Source organism: Perissodus microlepis, chromosome 7, assembly GCF_051167445.1.
Source record: "Perissodus microlepis isolate ML-2025 ecotype Zambia chromosome 7, ASM5116744v1, whole genome shotgun sequence".
NCBI classification, from domain to species: domain Eukaryota; kingdom Metazoa; phylum Chordata; class Actinopteri; order Cichliformes; family Cichlidae; genus Perissodus; species Perissodus microlepis.
The window spans coordinates 8,342,650-8,362,662 of record NC_140467.1 but is presented as its reverse complement, the minus strand read 5'-3'; the positions used below and the strand labels follow the sequence as shown (position 1 = coordinate 8,362,662).

Here is a 20,013-nt window from a genome sequence, read left to right as displayed (position 1 = left end):
CATGTTGACATCACATTAAAAATAAACATATTAGCAAGGCTCAAATCCACTGGCTGTCAGCTTTTCTGTGTGGAGTTTGCATGTTTTCTCCAGGTTCCTCCAACGCCCAAAGACTTGCATGTTGGGTTAACTGGTGATTCTGAGTCGGCCGCATGTGTGAATGGGCTTGGCTACAGCACCCCCCACAGTTATGCATATCTACTCCTAATGATCACTGTTAAGCCTGCCGTTAAATAATAAGGATAATATGCAGGTCTTTAAACCATCCTCTCTTTAATTAAGCCAACTTCTTCTCATTGGCTGCCCCTCATAAACAGAAGGTTTGAATAGCAGGTGGGTGGGACTACTGTACTAGCAGATGACCATATTAGGGATATCCACTCTCATTGACATCACACTGAGGGAAAACTAGAAAAAAAGCTTGAACAAAGCACTTAGGGTGGCCTGAACTTTCGGTTATTACTAGAAGCTTTGGCTATGTTTTAAATGAGAATCAACCACTGGAACATATAATAGGCAAATAATAAGAAAAAGCACAATAGGTGAACTTAAAAAAAAAATCCTGTTGTTACAGTTGCTACTTGCTCAGAGTCGGTGTATTTGGGCTCAACTGTGAGCTTAGTACAGTAGACATGACGCTACTGATAGCATGTAATTTACACAATTTTACAACAGCAAGTTGCACCACGCAGATTGTAAAATGCACTTTTTTACTCAATCCTTTCTTGAGCTTTAGAGATAGATAAATGCACCCTCTGACCTGCTGTGGCACACCGTGACAATACAGAGTCTGTACAACATTTCTTTGCAGTGCATTTAGTTTTCAGCGTTGACCTAAGTGACCAGCGACACCTCAGCTCCTAAGAAACCCTGTCGAAAAGCAGAAACTAGCAGGACTTCCCCACAGCTGCCAAAATGGAAACTGCATGAAATTCATCTGCACGCATACACACCTACATACAGAATCCCACCCTGCTCAGCATGATGCAAGAGATATCAGACATGTTGAGGCCTGCATCTTTAACACCTTTACCCTGCCCCTCTCTTCCACTTTTATTCTTTCGCTCTCTCTCACACACACACACACACACATACACACACCACACACGACTCGGGGGGACTGTGAGGACAGCGGGGGAGGTCCTGCTCTGCCCCGTCAGCTCATTAAAAAAAAAAAAAAGCAGTGTGTGTGTGTGTGCAAGCAGGGATTGGTCATTAGGAGGAAGAAGAGGTTGGGTTGTAACATACTACCTAGTTATTAACTCCCATCACACTGGTATATGACCGCATATGTGTGTGTGTTCTTGTGCAAGCTACTATTTTAACATTTAAGACATTAAACTGGCTGTTTACAAACTGTTACCCAACAGCAGACCAATAATAAGTGTATACACACACACACACACACACACACACACACACACCAAATATGCTACATTTAAGCTCTAAGATGTTATTATCTGGACCCCTACGGCTGATAGTAATCACAACAGTGGCTACTGCCGTTGTTACAATAGCTGGCAGACTTGTTCAAATTCCTCTGACACAACACACACACACACACACACACACACACACACACACGAAGAATGAGAGAATGAGAGAGAGGAAAAGTAGCCAAATGTTTTACAGCCTCTTAAACTTGTCTGTAATAGCAGTCAGAGTGGCGTCAACACAGCAGTCTCCTGGGTTACTCCAGGGGCTGCTAAATGGCTTTACTAGCTCCAGTCACTCTGCAGCTTGCACAGAAACACTTAACACATCCTTACAATCCATAAACAACGAACACTCTCCCCAATTCCAGCAACTCACACACACTCACCCGACACAGGAAAGGGTCACAAGTTAACGTGAATGTCAAAAAAAAGGAACTAAAAAAAATAATAACAAAAAACTGTGTCAAACACATGCAGGCCGTCTGTGCAAGTACATGAAAAGGAAGGCACATTCACAATTAGCTGACTCAGGAGTCGGGAGCTGTGCGTCACAAAACGTATGCATGTGACCCCTAGGGACCAAACAGCCAGCACACATTTATGGTCCTGGGATAAGTGGAGCAGAAAAACCACGTACTGTAATAACCGACACCTCCAGCAAACAAAAAACAAACGCATGCACACACACACACACACACACACACAAAAAAGGGGAAGTGCATCCAAAAACACGCCAGGGCAGATTGTTAGAAGCACGTAGAGGTATATGAATAACAAAGAAAGTATGGGAAGTGCAGCAGCCATTACTCTGCTTTATGCTTTACAGCGAGGCCGCCAGAGCAGAGCCATGTTTACTGTGCAATAATAACAGAGTCAAGATGTTAGTGAAAGGTCTATAAATTATCAGAGCCTCAGCTTAGAGTTGAAATGTGGGCTGCCAGTGGGTAAAAAAAAGCCTCATGGTTACATATCCTCTTCTTTTCCCTCTTGAACCTAAGGCCTTCCCTTCCACCTTCCTCTGGCTGCAAGGCATTGCTCCTCTTTGGGTGAACCCCTCTTCTCAGTGTGTCTACGAGCCTCTTGTCACTGTCTTTCACATACAGAAAGAAGATATAAATAGTGGCTGCTCTCCTGCCTCACACGTTCCTCTATCTGTCCATACTATAGTTTCTTTGCTTGTCATTTCCCCCTCGCTATCTCTTCTTCAGCCTCCTACCACTCACTCGACAGCTTCTCCCATCACGTCTGCTGCGTTTCTGCTTTCCCCCCCATCTGTGTCATCGATCTCTTCTACAGCTTGTGCCTCAGTCTCACCTCTCTGATACAGAAATGATGGGAAAAAAACAATAAAAAATAAAACAATCTGAGGCAAACCAATCTTACTCCCGTCTCAGTTTATTTTGGCGCCTGGCGAGCACCTGACTCCTGCCTGCAGCCTTTTTTTTTTTTTTTTTTTAAACTCGGCATGTGTCAGGTGTTCGTGTGCTCAGCGTCAGTGGCAGAGGTGCAGACACAGAGGGTCGTGTCAGACGGTTGACAGCCTCAGTTAGTCCTCCTCTGGCCCGAGGCCCGCTCTGTTTCACCAGGTGCCGACACTGTCGTGGTTAGACGTCGACCATCTGAGCAAACACGAGGAGGATGGAGGGGGGATGGGTTGAAGAGAACACACACACACACGCAGTCTCATTGCACAAAGGTGCACAAAAACACACCTGCCAAACAACTGTTGCTGTAGTAAACAATCATGTTGGTGCCCAGAGAGTATTATTCAAACTGTGAAGATGTTCAGCAAATCAGAGCAAAGTCGAACTTGTTGGCCCGGGAGTAAATTAAGCTGAATGGATCTTATGGATTATTTCCTTGCTTATTATCACTGTACAGATTAGGCCAAAGCTGCACAGCCGGGGCACTTGATTTATTACCATCAGCACCTGCCCTTCATATCAGCTCTTGTAGTCAACTGTTTGCTCAGCTACAGAACAACACCAGATAGCCCTCAGGTCAGATTATGCACTCAAATGCTTGTGCAATCATGAGAAAATATTCTAACACAACTATCCAGCACTGAAGGCGAAGAACGCCACAGAAGAAGCAGACAATCACAGCTGGCACCGACAGGCTGAACCTGCAAAATGACAGCATCTCATCCCACAGAGGACACACCACTTAGTCTAAATCTAAAATAATAATAATAATAATAATAATAATAATAATAATAATGATGACAATAACAAGTCAACAAAATACCAGAGTAAGTTTTGTAATCTGATTACACAGAAACACTGATGTGAATGGGAAGCCATAGTATGAGCAGCATGAGCAGTGTATCTATATGAGAAGGAGGTAATTAAAGAGATTGGAGGTTTACTCAGTAACACCCCTGCTGAGCAGCTGGTCTACGGCAGGTCAGGAGCAGCACATGGTGCATGAAGCGCACGCGTGCACGTGTGTGCGTGTGTGTGTTGAACTCCACCTGCGGGCTGTGTACACACACAAAAGCGAAGGGGATCCGCTTGACTGCTGCTAATGCGCCCGGCGGCATCTATCTCAGCCAAACAATACAGTCGCTGTTAAAGGTCCCGGATTAAAGAGCGACTCTTCTGTCTCCCGTGGGTGCTGTGAGATGAACTATCAGAGGGAAACTGTCCCACACCGCCGCTGTTGCTGTGTGAGCGCTTCCCTCTGTCTTCCCGTCTATGAAGTTTGCTCAGCGCAAACAGCACAAGTGTTTGATCACTGACAAGTTTGGCAAGAAAGACGCATAACAAGGAACCACAAACACCTTTAAATACCCACCCTGCAGCTGCGCCCAAGTTCACCGCACGGAGCAGGAAGTGGATCGGTCTGGCTTCAAAATAAGAGCATTTAGAGATTCCCAACAGGACAGTATATTAAGTAGCTTTTAAATGTCTTTGAATTTTGAGCCTTTAACGTGTCTTTGTGACACTAGGGATTTTTTGGTTCCAATATTTGGTCCCAGCATTAGAGTTTAAGATTTAATAAGCTTGTATTTTAACACAGGAAACCAGAAGTGGCTCGCACCTGCTGTCTGTCAAGATGGACCAGTTTTCCCTATCTCATATTTTCAACTTATTCAGCCTTTGAGTGCGGTATGACTAAAAATAACTTCAGTTTCACTCTTCACTTCTAACTATCCGACTTATGTTGGCGAAGGAAAATAACAAACAGGATATAACCTAACCTACACACACACACACACGCACGCACGCACGCACACACACACACGCACGCACGCACGCACGCACACACACACACACACACACACACCAAAGCTTTAACGTAAGAGAAAATATAACACCTTGAAGTCGGTGTAGGCACTGATGGCTACAACAAAGAGAAATAAAATACTGTAAAAGAAGTCGGGTCAGTAGCTGCTCAGCCCCGCAGACAACATCCAAGCAATGTTAACTCAACAGAGACAGGCTCAAATGAAAGACCTCATCACTTTCTCCAGGTAAGAACAGAGCAAACAAAGACTTTTGTACTGAAACTGCAGAAAACACACAACTCACCGCCTCTCTAAAGAAAACAGAATCCCTGGTTATCGCGCATCCTTGTGTGGATAAATGACGGCTCTGCCGCACGGCTTGATCTCACAGAGAGCAGTACGACACTCAGCGATGTGGAGATGTAGGAAGGAGAAGGACAACTCATTAACTGTCCTCACAGAGAGAGAGGGGGGGGGGAGGAGGGAGGGAGGGAGGCGGGGAATGAGATGGGAGGGGGAAGTAAGGAGGAGGAGGAGGGCAAGCACCTGCTCCTCTGATGCTCCCTGGAGAGATGGAGGGATGGAGGGAAGGAAGATGTGGCCCCAGACTGCTGATACCTCACAGCCCGGACATGTTTACTGTCCACTGGAGACAATCAGATCTGTTCACGTCAGCTCCTCCTGCTGTTACTGCACACTCACACCATACAGAGAATCACTATCAGGCTCATTTTAACTGATTTACGTTTGTATACTATTTCTTTAAAGTAGCCATTCCGATATAATGTAAAAATACTGCTTAGGGAGGCAGTTAAATTGCAACAAGTCTTATTGCAGTGGATATTAAAGGCTACTTTATGATTTGTTATGTATGAATGCTAAGCAAAAGACATGCAAAGTGTCATAAATTCAAATGTTTCCAAGTATCTGCAAAGGAAGTCTGGGAAGACACCCTGGACTCTGAGTGATGCTCCAACCTGACTGTACGCTGACCTCAACCATGCAGCCAAGGATTGTTTTTCAAAAGGCGACAAAGCAGAGACAAAGAGGCTTGTAGCAGCTTGTGTAAAAAAAAGAGGAAGTGCTGCTTGTTTCTAGTAGAATCGCTGTCACCACAACATTTTGTGAAGTGCTCTGTGGGTTAATTTTTCACCAGCTTTGTGTCAACTTTGTGGTTACGTTAAACAGGTAATGTAGCAAATCAGTTACTTATTTACTTGATAGATAGATAGATAGATAGATAGATAGATAGATAGATAGATAGATAGATAGATAGATAGATAGATAGATAGATAGATAGATAGATAGATGGGTTATGTGAAGCGAAAATACCATTAATACACTTCACTTTGATTTTCTACAATATTTGCTGAAGTTATAAATATGCTATGTTAAGTATCAAGTCCTAAACATGTTTAATACCATTCATCTATCATGATGTGCTATAAGCTTGCTCAGCCAGCTTCATTTAGTCTAATATTTCAACATCTCCCCTGGGCCTCTCTGTCTCCATCTTTCTTGATCATTCATCCCTTCATTTCCTCATCCCTCTCTCCTCGTCTCCCAAGCAGCTGCTCCACTTTGCAGCTATTTAACAGCTGTTTTGCATCAATTTGCGCTTCAGAGTGCAGATTTCTACCTTGTCCATCCTTCTCCTCCCTCTCACTTTTCTCTTTCTCTCTCTCTCTCTCCTCCCTTCTCGTCTTCCTCTTGCATTTCTAAGATGCCAGACACACAGTAGCACCAAACAGCCTTGATGTTTTCCTCAATGAATAGACTTTCTCCTTCAAGTCTTTCCCTTTCCATTCACTGATGAAAGACTCTCACACACACTAGCCTGCATAAGTGCAGAAAAGACACTCATTTGTACACACACACGCACACATAAACACATATGCATATGCACACAGATTAGCCACCCCCTACTTCCCTACTTTTCTCTCTATGGAAACAACAAGTACTAAAGGAAGCAATGGAAAAGAAAAGAAAAAGTGAGGCTCCCCTATAATCCTCAAATCCCCCTCTCTTGTACTCAAACCTACACAAGAGAAAAGAGGGGGAGTGAGTGTGTCTGTATGTGTGCGCGTGTGCAGAGACTAGTGTAGCCTGACATGATTTATGGTTTGGCTGTGCACTGCAAGCAGACACTCTCAGTTTTCTCTGAGGTGGGTGTCTCACCTCCATCCTTTGTGACCTATACAGGTTGTATAGCTGTGTCTGTGTGTGTGCAGGAAAAAGACAGGGAAAAAGAAAAAAAGGAAGGCAGGAGGACGACACACTGTAAAATATACATGTGCAGGTGCATGAAAGGGAATCCAAACCTGATTGAAAATGGGCTGCCCGTTCTGCTTGTTTGTGTGTGTGTGTGTGTGTGTTTGTTGGGGTCACTGCACACAGCGGCGTGTATTCTCCGGGTGGGTTACACTTGCCGGTTGGACTGTTGGATCCCCCATTAAGCAGCGTGTAAAAGAGGCCAAGCACAGAGGCCATTATGAACTCCAGCGGTAATAGCTCCAGGAATCTTACTGCCTCTGGAGACCTGGTCATTAGCCTATTCCTCTCTCATAAAGCCCTCTATCCATCACACACGCAAGCATACACACATTTGTATGCAGACGCAGCCACACACAAACACGCAAGCACATGCACCGTTTGTCTCCGTCTCCTGCTCCCTTTCTCTGTCTATTCATCTCTGGTGAAGGAGGGAATAGTGCTGGGGATACTGCTACAAGAGCAATCCACCAAGACATCCACAGATGTCTTTGAAAACAGATGCACCCGCTCGCACATAAACACACGCACACAAACCAGTGGCACGCACGCACACACACAGATGCTCATTTACAAAAGCAGCGAGGCATAATATCAGCCATGAACCCAAACCCCTGATTATTTAAATGTATTCCTCCTTCCCCATCCAGTGAAAGTGAGATGCTGTAGCAGCCTGTTAGCCGCGGTCAGGTAGGAGATTACAAACAGAAACACTGTCACATACAATGGCGCTACGCGGCTGGACAAGCATTATAATAGCAACTAAATCCACCTTCTGAGCCTTCTCTCTCTTACACATAGATGTATGTGTGCATACACACTCTCTACAGGGAGATTTACTGGCAATTCAAACAGTGGATACAAACTGTAGAGACAACAATGAGATGAGTACAGTCTTTATCCTCAGGCAGCTGCACAGACACACACACATCCTGTACAATGGTATGTTCATAACTGCCATGCAAAACAGCGTCCACGAATACACAAGCGCGCACACACACACACACACACACACACACACACACAAAACTCACACCCTCAAAGTATGCAGACTATAGGCAAAGCAAAAGTTCCTTTTTTAAAAAATATGGGCACATGCATATCGACACACACACACACACACACACACACACACACACACACACACACACACACACACACACACAGAGTCATGCAATGTACTGTATGTACCATCACACCCAATTCAAAGGGAGTCCAGAGAGAAAAGATACCTGGGGATGGAGACACATTGGCAAAGGTAATGCTGGAGTCAGTCACTCTGTCCTCGGGCAAAGGAAAAACCAAACCCACACACACATGCACGCAACATGCACACACACGCACAGTGCTGTAAAGATAAGCACTAATCCTGTTTATTACCTCCCTCCTCTCTGCACTCTCCCTCTCTTTTTCATTTTATCTCTCTCTCATTTTCTCCCTCGCTCCCCTCTTCTCTTATTTTTCCTGTCTCTCCTCCTCAAGCCTATTTTAGTAGCGGTCGCGCGCACACACAGACTCACACACACGTTGTCAGTTTACTCCTGTGATGTTTGTTGGCCTGGGGCTGAGACGAGGAAACAGGGAGGGGAGTGTTGATGTGTGCTGCTCTTTTCCAGCTCCAGCTCTGTTCACGTCCTGCAGAGAGAATTACCTTCCCTTTGTCTGTGTGAAGGGGCTGCTGCCTTTACCATCTGTGCAGCGGATACAGTGGCAGGCGTGTGTGTCTGCGTGTGCATGTGTGTGTGTGCCTCCTTGCATGTGCATGTGTTTCCATGCGTGTGTGCATGTTTCTGTAAGACTGTTGAGTAATCCTTTAATATAAAGACATTTTTGCAGAATCTGATGTATTAAAAGAGAGGGAGGGGCGTGTTTGGAGTTAAGGCTTTGTGATAAGAATTGTGTGTAAGGGTCAGAGAATGAGTGCCATCACATTCATCTGATGTGTGTGATATTAATGCTGAAAAAAATAGTGCTGTTTGGGAGCTTTCAGAGCGTTTTCATGTTATTTTTTTGACCTTGGAGGCAGAAACTGAAAACAAAAAAAACAGTCAGCATCCTTCTGGTGGCTGACCTCAAACTTTTGATCAAATCACTCGATGCCCGAGTTGCTCAGTTGATTCTTTTTGCATGGTCACTTCCTCAGTTTAGTTCTCTCAGTTTTCTTAGTAGTTTTATTCCTTGAATAAACATCCTGTTTAGGGTTTCTAGGTACAAATCATTATTTATTTCGCTTTTTTTTTCATAGATTGCTTCTAAGTGTGATTGGAATGCGCTCCACAGCTTGTTTTTGCTAATTTATGTAAAAACCTTTCTTTCTCTTCCACTTGCTTGAAATGTTTGCACAATTTTTAAAAACTGATATTGTGGAGCAGTGGCTTGCACTGTTGCTTCACAGCAAGAAGGTCCTGGGTTTGAATCATCTGGATGGAGGCCTTTCTGCATGTTCTCCCCATGCAGTTAGTGAGGTTAGGCTAACTGGTGATTCTAAATTGTCTATAGCTGTGAATGGGTTTCTGTCTGTGTGTGTTAGCCCTGTGACAGATTGGCGACTGGTCCTGGATGTAGCCCACCTCTCCCCCTGTGGCAGCTGGGATAGGCTCCAGGGCCTCTATGACCCTGAGCTGGAAAAGAGGATAGATGATTGTTTGGTTGTTGTTATTTTTTGACTTTCTATGGTTATTCTGGAAGGTTTCAGAGTGAGCCGAGCTCTTTTCATGTAGGTGCACCATCATAGCAAAGTAATCACATTTTCCTCTATTTCACTCTTTTAGGCATCGCTTCCACCTCTTGTACTTTCCTCCACCTTCATCTTAAACCACCCACATTCTCTCTCTCTCCCTCTCTCTCTCTCTCTTGTCCATCTCTTTCCCCCTTGACCCTCTCTCTTTCTTTCTACCTCACTCTCTCTCTCCAGATTGGCATGGCAGAGAGCAGCAGCTTGCCGTGGTCAGGCCAATTATTTACATAATTATGATCTCCCACTTAACCACATGATCCCTTACCTGGGCGTGGGCAATTAAAGCCGCCGTCATTATGCAGATTATGCAAATGCAGTCATAAGCAGAACAAGGTGGCGATAGCTCATGTGAGCAAACACGTGCCCTGTAACCGTGAGCCTGCTCTGTTGGTGTGTGTCAGCTGTGTGCAGCAGGATGTGGGAACACACTTGTCAGTTTCCTGATTTGTTAATTGTATTTTTTTTCTCGTGCCACTTGTTGACCACAAACTGTCTAAATGTTCACAGGTGGCGCTCAGTTTTTGTTCTTGGTGCAGCTTTGCTTTTATGAGCTGAGATTTTTATGTGACCAGCCTTCAAACAATGAAGAAGAAGGGTTGTTTTTTTTTTGGTTTACAGAGGTCAATGTACAAAGAAAATTACGTTTTAAGACTCAAATGTTGTTCGACCTTAGTAGCACAACCAGCCAGGCTGTTCTAGCTGTCAGGGCGAGAGATGGGTTACACCCTGGATGGGCGTAAACAGAGAGACGCACGTCCATTCATGCTCAGCACAGTCTCCAGTTAACCTAACATGCATGTTTTGGACTGTGGTAGGAAACCAGAGCACCTGGAGAAAACCCACACAGGTAGAGGGAGAATCGTGCCGCCCCTAAGAAGTCATTATTTATTCAAATGGGTTTTGTATATCATAGCTAAAGCAGCCAACACAAAATCTGCTTTGTCTATTGATGCTTACATCAGTTATGCTTAGTACCCCGGAAATAAATTGTTCTCCACACTAGATCAAGTTTTGGACACTAGCTTCTCGGGAGGCGCTCAATATTTCTCTGCTTCTTTTCGTTAACATTAAAATCTCTCTGTTTCAAGACTCAAGCAGTGAAGTGATGAACAGAGAAGAGAAATGCGTAAGCGTTTGCCTCAACATTTGGAGCTAATTAAACGCAGCCTGTTAATGATGCACTGAAATCATGACATATGGCTTCCCTCTACACGCGATGTTAAATTAACCATTTTAATAAATTCATAAAAGGAATCAGTTTTCATATTCACGAATCTGGTGCTCGTGTAATCTAGCTGGGATTAAAATAAAAGTTTGGTTTGCACTCCACTTGTGTTTAAAGTGACGACTGTCTGGGATAAGTGCGGTGTTGGTTCTCAAGAGCTGAGCGTTATCTCTGTGTCTCTGTCCGATTTGGCTCAATTGCCCTTTAGATCGGATTTTATTTGTGGTACCTGCTTGTTAACTCCAGCTGAAACACAATTAAGTGCAGAGACAGAGAAGGGCTAATGAGATGGAGAGGAGAGGGCTATAAGTGACCCTGTGTATGTGTGCATGCATGTGTGTGTGTGTGTGTGTGTGTGTGTGTGTGTGTGCGTGTGTGCAGTCACATGTGCAAGTTCACTGGAACCTGCTAACACGGCGCGGCCAGGTGGCAGACAGAGCAATGCCCATGGGTAATCAACAGGCTCTTCAGTAGTGACATCATAGATTGTGTGTGTGTGTGTGTGTGTGTGTGTGTGTGGGTGTGTGTGTGTGTGTGTGATTTGAGCACAAAGGGAGACATGTCCAAACCTATATCTGCATTATAGAGCATACATGCCCAGTCTAACCGCAGTTAACCAGCTCTTTGTAAAGACTCCACACACACACGTGCACACACACATATACCAACATACACACACTGACACATTCAATCAATTATGTTTTGACATGGTTCATGAACATGCAGATGGTGCAGGACCAGCAGGAGCAGAGGACTGGGGATGTCTCTCTCTCTCTCTCTCTGAGCCTCAGTTGTGTAGGTGTGTGTGTGTGTTTGTGTTAAGAAGTTCACTGTCCTGTAAAAGATATGAATGCTGGCAAATTTTAGTTGCTGTATTTTTATTTGGCTAATCCTCCCTCCATCTGCTCGTTATCGTACACCGAGCTGCTTATTACAGTTTTACTCTCTCTCTCTCGCTCTCTGTGTGTGTGTGTTGCATGTACTCTGAGTCTGTGCATTTGCTTTTTGCGCGTGTGTGTGTGTTTGTGTGTGTGAAAATGAGAGAGCGCTACTAGGAGTTGTTGTTATCACCTCAGGTTAAAATCTGCTGGCATTTATCCCAATCTCCCCAGCTCAGTGAGCAGACAGGCTGCATGCGTGTGTGTCCGTGTGTGTGTGTGTGTGTGTGTGTGTGTGTGTGTGTGCGTGCTTGCATGCGTGTGTTTTCATTGTGTGAATGCGTGAGATCTCACATCAAAGTGTTCTGCTTGTTCTAAATGAATGTAAACATCACAGAGCAGACATGTTTGCTCGTGTGAGCATGTTTGTGTGTGTGTGTGTGTGTGCGTGTGTGTGCGTGTGTGTGCGTTGCTGGGTCCACACATGTTTTAAGTGAATCCTGTGTTAATTAAGACCTCATTAGTGACAACAGCTCTTTGACCAATTAGGGTGGATTGCTTACTTGCTCACTTGTTTGTTTTCTGGTGGAGACATTACCAAACACGCTGTTTTATTCATTCCTTTTCTTTTACGTCCCTTCCTTCCTTGAGTTTATATCAACTGTCTCTGGAGGATAGAAATCATAAAAAATAGATTAATGTTGTTTTTCTTTTTTCTTTCTTTTTTTGGTTTTATTCTTTGTATTTTTTTTTGGCAAGAGAAACTTATCCAGCTCCCACATGATGTTTCCCTGTGCGTGTGTGTGCATGCGTGTGGTTTTTATCTCCTCTGTGTTATCAAGCTGTTGTCATGGTCTTTTATTCATCTCATTAATAACAGTGCCCTTGAGGTGGAGCACCGCGACCCTGTTTTCATCGGCACACACTAGTAAGCACAAGCCTGCACACACACACACACACACACACACAATTAAAAGTGCAAGAGGCCCTGACAGCAGCTTCCTTTGAGGCAGCACCCATCTCAGCCTCCATGTGAGTACACAAAGACTCTCCACACATACTGAGAGGAATTATAGCCAAACAAACAGCATGTGTGCGTGTGTGTACACACACATACACATACACACACACACACACACACACACACACACACACATATATATATATATATACATATGAATATACTCCTTATGGCTAATTTTTGGACATACATGCACTTTACATATACTGTATGTTCCCAAGCACTAAAAGTTGCAAATCTTCAGACTTATTCAGGTTTGTTATGAGAAGACGTTCTGGCCAATGCAAATACAAATATTTATTTCAGTTATAGATTTTAAGTTTATAGATTTACTGGTTTTAAAAACATTAAACACATTCTGACAGGTTTCCCTGTGTACCTGTGTTGTACTCTTAGGCTATGTCCACACTAGCCCGGATTGAAAACGGCGTTTTCGTCTGAAAACGCTCCACGTCCACAGTAATGTTTTCAGTCGTTAGCTGTGCGTCCACGTTGAAACGGCCCAAAACGCTTACGTTCCAGTCCTGCGCATGCGCAAAAGCGAGTGCGAATTAAAGAATTTGAAGAAAAGCTATCTGGAGCATGTACAAAGTGATATTAATCTTTTTCAGGGCTGTCAAAATTGAGAGCAATCAAAACAACTGCTGTATAAGCACTCCGCTATCTTTGTTTAATTGGTCACATGACTACATCACATGACTAAAATGCAACGTAGCCTTAGTGGATTAGTGGGGCAGATGTTAGACAGCTAAAGAGTGGTCAGTAAGATTAGAAAAATGCTATACAAATGCTAGCCTAGTACCATTATGATGCATGTATTATATGTCTGTTCCTAACTCCTCCTGCTTTTTCATGACACTCAAATCCTTAAAAATTATATATATTATGTGCAGTAGCTGATCTCAAAACAAACAGAGGGTAGCACCCTGTGTGTTTATATGGAAAACAGTGAGGGTTTTTATATTTCCTTGGAGAAAAAGAGAAAAATAACTCAAAAGTAAGGACACAGAAGATTTTTTCTCACTACAAAGACATCCACAGTCTATCATTACTGAGTTTAATGCGCCTTTACTGCTGAACTAGTAGCCACGCTGGATATTGTAAACATTCACAGTAAATTGGAGCGATGCTTTTCACCGTTCTCAGATTTCTCGTTTATGCACTTCACTTGTTATTTTGAGCGCATAAGCATGTTAATAACAACAAGGTGAAGTCCAGTGCACTGCGAGTCCCTGGATGGTCAAAAAGTCTCACCCTCAGTCGTCAGATTCTTGGCAACAGAGAAAAAGGTGAGTAATCACCAGCAAGTTTCAAGCCAGAAAGGAGGAAGATACATCATCAACATGAATGCTACATCAGCTCTAGTCTGCTAACACCTGCAGTTTTTTCAGGTGGTGATGTTACGTGCTTTATTCTTGTTTTTTGTTCATGGCTGACTGTCGTCACTGTAAAATAACTTAGAATTAAGTGTGTTTATGTGTAACTTAGTATTCAAGTAGCACTGAAATGTATCTCCACTTTAGCTAGCCTGCTACAGTAAGCTCAACAAGTTGTGAAGGTGCACAATATATACTGTGTTTGCTTTTAAGTCAACACCACCCTGTCAAAGTGAACTACACTGATGAGTATGTATTATAGCCTATACAGTGTTATAAGGCTACTAATGGGCATAACTGAACTGAGAAACAAACTCGGTCTTGGGTGTCTTTCTCATCAACGCCACAGCAGCTTTTTGCATGAACTACAATCTTCTTTTTGCAGCTGTTGCAAACATTTTGCAAGGCCGTTGAAGTCATTACTTTTCTGCAGCCTGAGAAATTAGTATTTGTTTGTGTGCTTCTGCCGCACAATTAAGGGAAAATATTTAGAGTGAAGTTACCAAATGCCGTTCTCACAGCGTGAGCGCCGGAGGCTGAGTGAGAAGTGTGTGCCTTGCACTGTCTATGTGAGCGTGTGTTTGTGTGTTCATGTGACATCTGCCATAAATCAAGCCACAGTGTCCTTGCAGTTCTAACACATATCATGAAAATCAATGCTGAGGTCAAGCTGAACAGAGCTACCCAACGCCAGAAAATACCACAGCAGCCAATAAATGTGGCAGGCTAATACACACGTCAACACCTTGGCTTTCTCACCCTATCGACTTACCACGGATAATGTGTGCGCACACGTGAGCGAGTGCATGTATGGGCAGAAACACAAATGTCACAGAGTATGTGTCCATTCATCATGTAGACACTTGCACCAGGTTTAAACTGATGGACCTTTTTCAATAAATAAATAATTGTTGTTTTCTTTTTAAAGCAGCTTTTTGTTTCTGATTCCTGACGTTGTTGATATCCAATGGAGCTCCAGTGCCATCCAGATAACACATGAGTGAGCCCCAGTGTTGGGTTGGATGAAATTTTCTTTCATTATAGCAAACATGGACACACTAGTTTAGTCGGATCCTGCTGCACAGAAAGTTCAAGCCAAACAAATGTTTCTGAAATTAACCCCCAGTAAATGCAAATTTACTACCTTCTAAAAACTACAATTAAAAAGCATTTGGCCTTTTTTTAAAGTATAATTTACTTTGTCCTGAGAGCCAGCATCAGGCTAAGAAAGTTGAAAATTGTTGAGAGACAGGCTAACACTCGGTTTAGGTCTTTTCATGGGGATTTGTTTGACAGCAAGAAAAACATATAAACTCAACATCTTTATAATTTAAACATAAAAGCTGCCTTTTTTCCCTTTTGTTTTTTCCCCTCTTTTTCTTTTCACGCCTCCCAACAGCTTAGATGCACCTTCTCTTGGGAACACATTCTGATTTTAGAAAAATCCGACTTTTGAAAAGACACCTGGACTGTGATCAGCTGACAAGTCACGGAGGGAAAACAGTAAATTGCCTTAATGTGTGTGACACATTTCACTGGGGGGGGGGGGGGTCCAGAGAGTGGGAAGCTAGAAAAAGATGTCACTTTCTTTTCCTTATGATACCATGGTAAGGTCATGGTGTGCTCTGGGTGACAAGGTGTGGATTTGCTCTCATGCACACACACATCTTCATGTCTCCTATGTCACATGTTTTTCCCCCGCTCCAGGATCTAGGAAAGATTTTCATGTATTTTGCATGTATCATCATCTTGATTTTCAATTCCTCTGTCATCCTTACCCTGCTCCACTTCTTCTACCTTGGCTAATCACATGGCAGTCGCTACACACACACACACACACACACACACATCCTTTACCCCTCACCCCCTACATTGTCAAATGATCATTGAGGAGCGAGTGTGTGGCTGACACAGTCTCCACAGCAACGGCAGTTAGGACCAGGAGGGGGGCTGGGGCATCTTCCAATGTGTGAGTGGTGAGAGGACACACACACACACACACACGTATACACACAAACACAATGAACACACACACCTACATACAGCACAGACAGGTGCACACAACCACACACATACACAAACAAAGGTGGCAGCTATGACAAAAACCCATTCACACACATTCACAAAACCACAATCAAATAACACACACACACACACAAGTGCACACACACTACACAGACATTAAGCGAGACCTAGGAAACTGAAAAAAAGGGGGATGAAAGCAAGTGTGGAAGGAGGGTGGGAGGGAGGATGGAGGGGGGGCTGTTGCTTCCTGGAGAGATTTTCTTCTTCTTCCTCTCTCTTGTCACATGCACATGCAGATACAAACACACACAGACTCACACCTACGCACGCACACACAGAAATATACAAACAATGACAAAGCGCCACATAATCACTCAATCATTTATGAAAGCAGATGTATAATTCAAAAAGCAGCATGAAAGATTCACAAGGCAAAGAACATTGTTTAATCTGCCCTCCACCCTCTAATTCCCCCATCATTCCCTCCCCCTCTCTCTCCGTCTCACTTCTATCACACCCCTCTCTCTCTCCCACATTTCACCTTTTACCGCAGCAGGTTTTTAATCACTGACCGCTGCCTGGCCCAGACAACTAAAAGGTCAGAGTTCGACTTCAGAGGGAAAACACAGACAGCGCTCAGTGTCGAGCATTATCATTCACATCCTTTCTCTTACCGTTTAAATGAACAAAATCCTACTTTACACTCGGTTTTCCTTTCCTACCTCAGTGTGTCAGTCTTAATTCTCTTCCTCCTCCCACCGCCTCTTCACTGACCTCCCTGGTGCCGTTCCCGTCACTCTGCTCTCAGGCATGTTTAAGCACCTTTCTGAGGTAACCTCACACCTGTCTCCACACTGACACCGGCCGCACTCTCCTGCATTTCACACAGCTGCTCGAAAGACTGCAGATGAAAACTGTTTGACTGGCAGCAAAAGCCCCAACTGAAACTGTGTGATAAACCACAGAGCTACTGTAGATGCCAAGCACAAAATATCCCTTGAATTACATTAAAGGATTATGTTTATTTAGACTGCATTTCTACTATTAGTAACTGTTTATAATGGATTCTAATGATCAGTTGATCCTTAAATTAAATTAAAAGCTGCAAATGTTCAGGTTTTTTGGAGGGGGAAATTTTTAGATTTTAAATTTTTCCTTTTATACTTTAGTAAATGCTTAAATGGGTAACCAGTGATTCAGTTACCTAGGTGACAATTAATTGTCACCCATAATTTAAGGTCATTTAGCTCTGAGGTTGACTACACTCTGTCGATCGAGCCTAAAAATAACAAAAGACCCATTCCCAGTTGTACACAGTAGTAACAAGAGAGAAAAAAGCACAACTAAAGTATCAGGGGAGTGCTTCAGTAGGTCAGTGCACTGAGCAAGAAGACTCAGAAAATTTACTTCTTCATGAAAGAAAACTAAAATTTGTCTCTCTGTCTTTCTGTTTCTGAAAAATCTAAAATGATGTTGTGACACCGAAAACATCATGAGAAGTGGCTCCTGCAGAAGCACAGCGTAGCCCTCCTTACCTGGCAGAAAACGGTAAATCAATGTGACATCACCCGAGCCATTAATTACGTCTTGAAAGAATGACTGCATGAAAAGGGAGATTCACTCTCTGCGGCGTGTGACCAGCCTCCGTGCTGATACAATGTGACAGAACAAGAAATACCACCACAGAGCCATCCGCGGGAACATCAAAGACTGAGTATAATTGGTCTTACCTGGGAGGTAGAAGTGTGGGGTCTTTAATCCGAACATGATCCTGGATCCCTCCTCCACTGACTCAGAGAGTAAGACTCCGGGTTAAAGGAGACAGGGAGGGGGGGGGGTCGGGCAGAGGGAATGGGCTGCGGTCGGCTGGGTTAAGGAGTTTGTTGTTAGTGTAAGTCATCAGACGACTCCCTGCTCCAGCTCTCTCTCTCGCGCACGCTCTCTTTCTCTTTTCTGGGCCCTGCAGGTGTGAGAAAGGAGGCAGGGAGAGGGGTCAGCCTCTGTCTACCTCACTCACCTCCTCTTCAGCCTCTGAACTCAACCCGTGTAGAGAGAAGAGGAAGTAGAGAAAGATGCAGAAAGAGTGACAGAGAGGAGGGTGAAGCAAAAAAAAATACTCCAAAAGCTGAGGATGGGAGACAGTGTGCTCATGCCATCTTTTACTGAGGAGATCGTCTGGGAGGGAGAGCCTCTGAGAGAGTTGGGAGGGTGACAGGAAGGATAGAGAGGGAGGAGGGAGTGAAGGAAAGAGAGAGAGAGAGTCTTCAGTCGGTGTCCTCTCCTTTTTTTTTCAGTCCTGCGCTTTGTAATCCCTTCCTTGTTATTCATTCAGCGGCCTCTTGCTCGTTTGCTGTATAATGATCTGTTTTTCTGTGCCTCTGTTCTCCTTTCTGTCTCTATTCTTGCTTTATCCTCCCTCCTTTGCCTCAGTCCCACCACTGACTGCTCAGCTCAGCGAGCACAGAGGAGGAGGAGGAGGAGGAGGAGAAGGGAGAGAGAGAGAGAGAGAAGAGGGTGAAGGGGAGGGAGGAAGAGAAAAAAGAGGGGAGGAGGAGAATCATAAGACAGATGAGTGAGGGAGAGATGAATGAGTTTATGTTAGTGCAGTGTGCGCACACGTGTTTGTGTGTGTGTGCGTGTGTGTGTGAGAAATGTGAAGAGAGGAGGAAGGATGATTTAGCTGGTGCGAGTAAAAGGAGAGAGAGAAAGAGGGAGGAAGAGAGGCGAGAGGGTGTTGATGCAGTTCTCATTATCAGTAGATTGGACTGGTGCCTGAGTGACAGCTGATTCATCATGGGAGAGAGAGAGGAAGGGAGAGTGAAGGGGAGGAAAAGTGTGTTTTTGTGTGAGTGTGCGCATGTGAGTGTGAGTGTGTAGAGGAGGGAGGGGAGGGAGAGGAGGGGGTTAAAACCTGCCCTTAAGCATCTGCTTCATTCAGCTCTCCTCTTCTTCTCTTCTAGTTTTTTTCCTCTCCTCTTCTTCTACACTTGAAAATCAACAGTCTGCTTCTTTGGACCGCAGGCACGCTGGTGTGTACCATGATGTGACCGGCATAGCTGTACCACAAACACATACACACAGCCCCCTAAACTACTCGCATGCTCCCACTGATTAGACAGGCCTCATATGTCTGACACATCACGTTAGCCTAGCTTTCCATCAATTACTGTCCACTCCCGGTGAGCAAACGTCCCCTCTACTGTCACCGAGACCCAATTCTATCACGTTAGTGACGATGCCAGAAATCGCTGCCTACACACACACACACAGACACGGCATCAAACCGAACCTCATCCAGGGGTGACGATTAGGAACAATTATCTGAGATGGCTCTTTGGCGTTTTCTCCGTAATGTCAGCGTCCACGGCGGCCCAGAGGAACCCGGTTGCTCTATCATCATCTCCATCTATGCACAGTAGCCTTCATTTCTCTCTGTCACTTCCTCTCTCACACATATGGTGCAGACAGCTATGCAGCCACACATGCTCTGCTTCATTTCACACACACATTTGTGACACAGACACACAGACCCCTGAGCCTCCTACCTCAGTTATTTAACCTCTATCTTCTCCTTTCTACCCTACATCTATTTTTCCCATTCTTCATTTTTCTTAATCTTTCTTCTCTTTATTTCTTCTTCTTTTTTTTTCCTTCACCTATCTCCTTCCTCTTTGGGAGTTGTGAGGAGGAAGTACGCTGGTGATAAGATTGATTGTGAGGGTCTCACAGAGCTATCTATAACCCTGTTTGCCACCACTGAATCAATGGAGAGAGACGACTGTAGGACACAGTGTATACACTACACACACACACAC

At 44.2% G+C, this 20,013-nt stretch overlaps 1 protein-coding gene across 3 annotated transcripts in view; it reads right to left on the bottom strand.

Moving 5' to 3' along the window:
• LOC146382493 (genetic suppressor element 1-like) overlaps positions 1-18,666 on the bottom strand; it is a 39,778-nt gene extending 21,112 nt beyond the window's left edge. For 2 of the 3 annotated variants that reach the window (XM_084933159.1, XM_084933160.1), the window contains exon 1: positions 17,929-18,666. In XM_084933159.1, coding sequence (XP_084789285.1) covers positions 17,929-17,965 — 37 coding nt within the window. In that variant the 5' untranslated portion in view covers positions 17,966-18,666. Of the gene's footprint in view, positions 1-4,969; positions 5,096-17,928 lie in introns of those variants that run through there. The other variant, XM_084933162.1, reaches the window with a different exon arrangement.
• Positions 18,667-20,013: the final 1,347 nt, after the last annotated feature.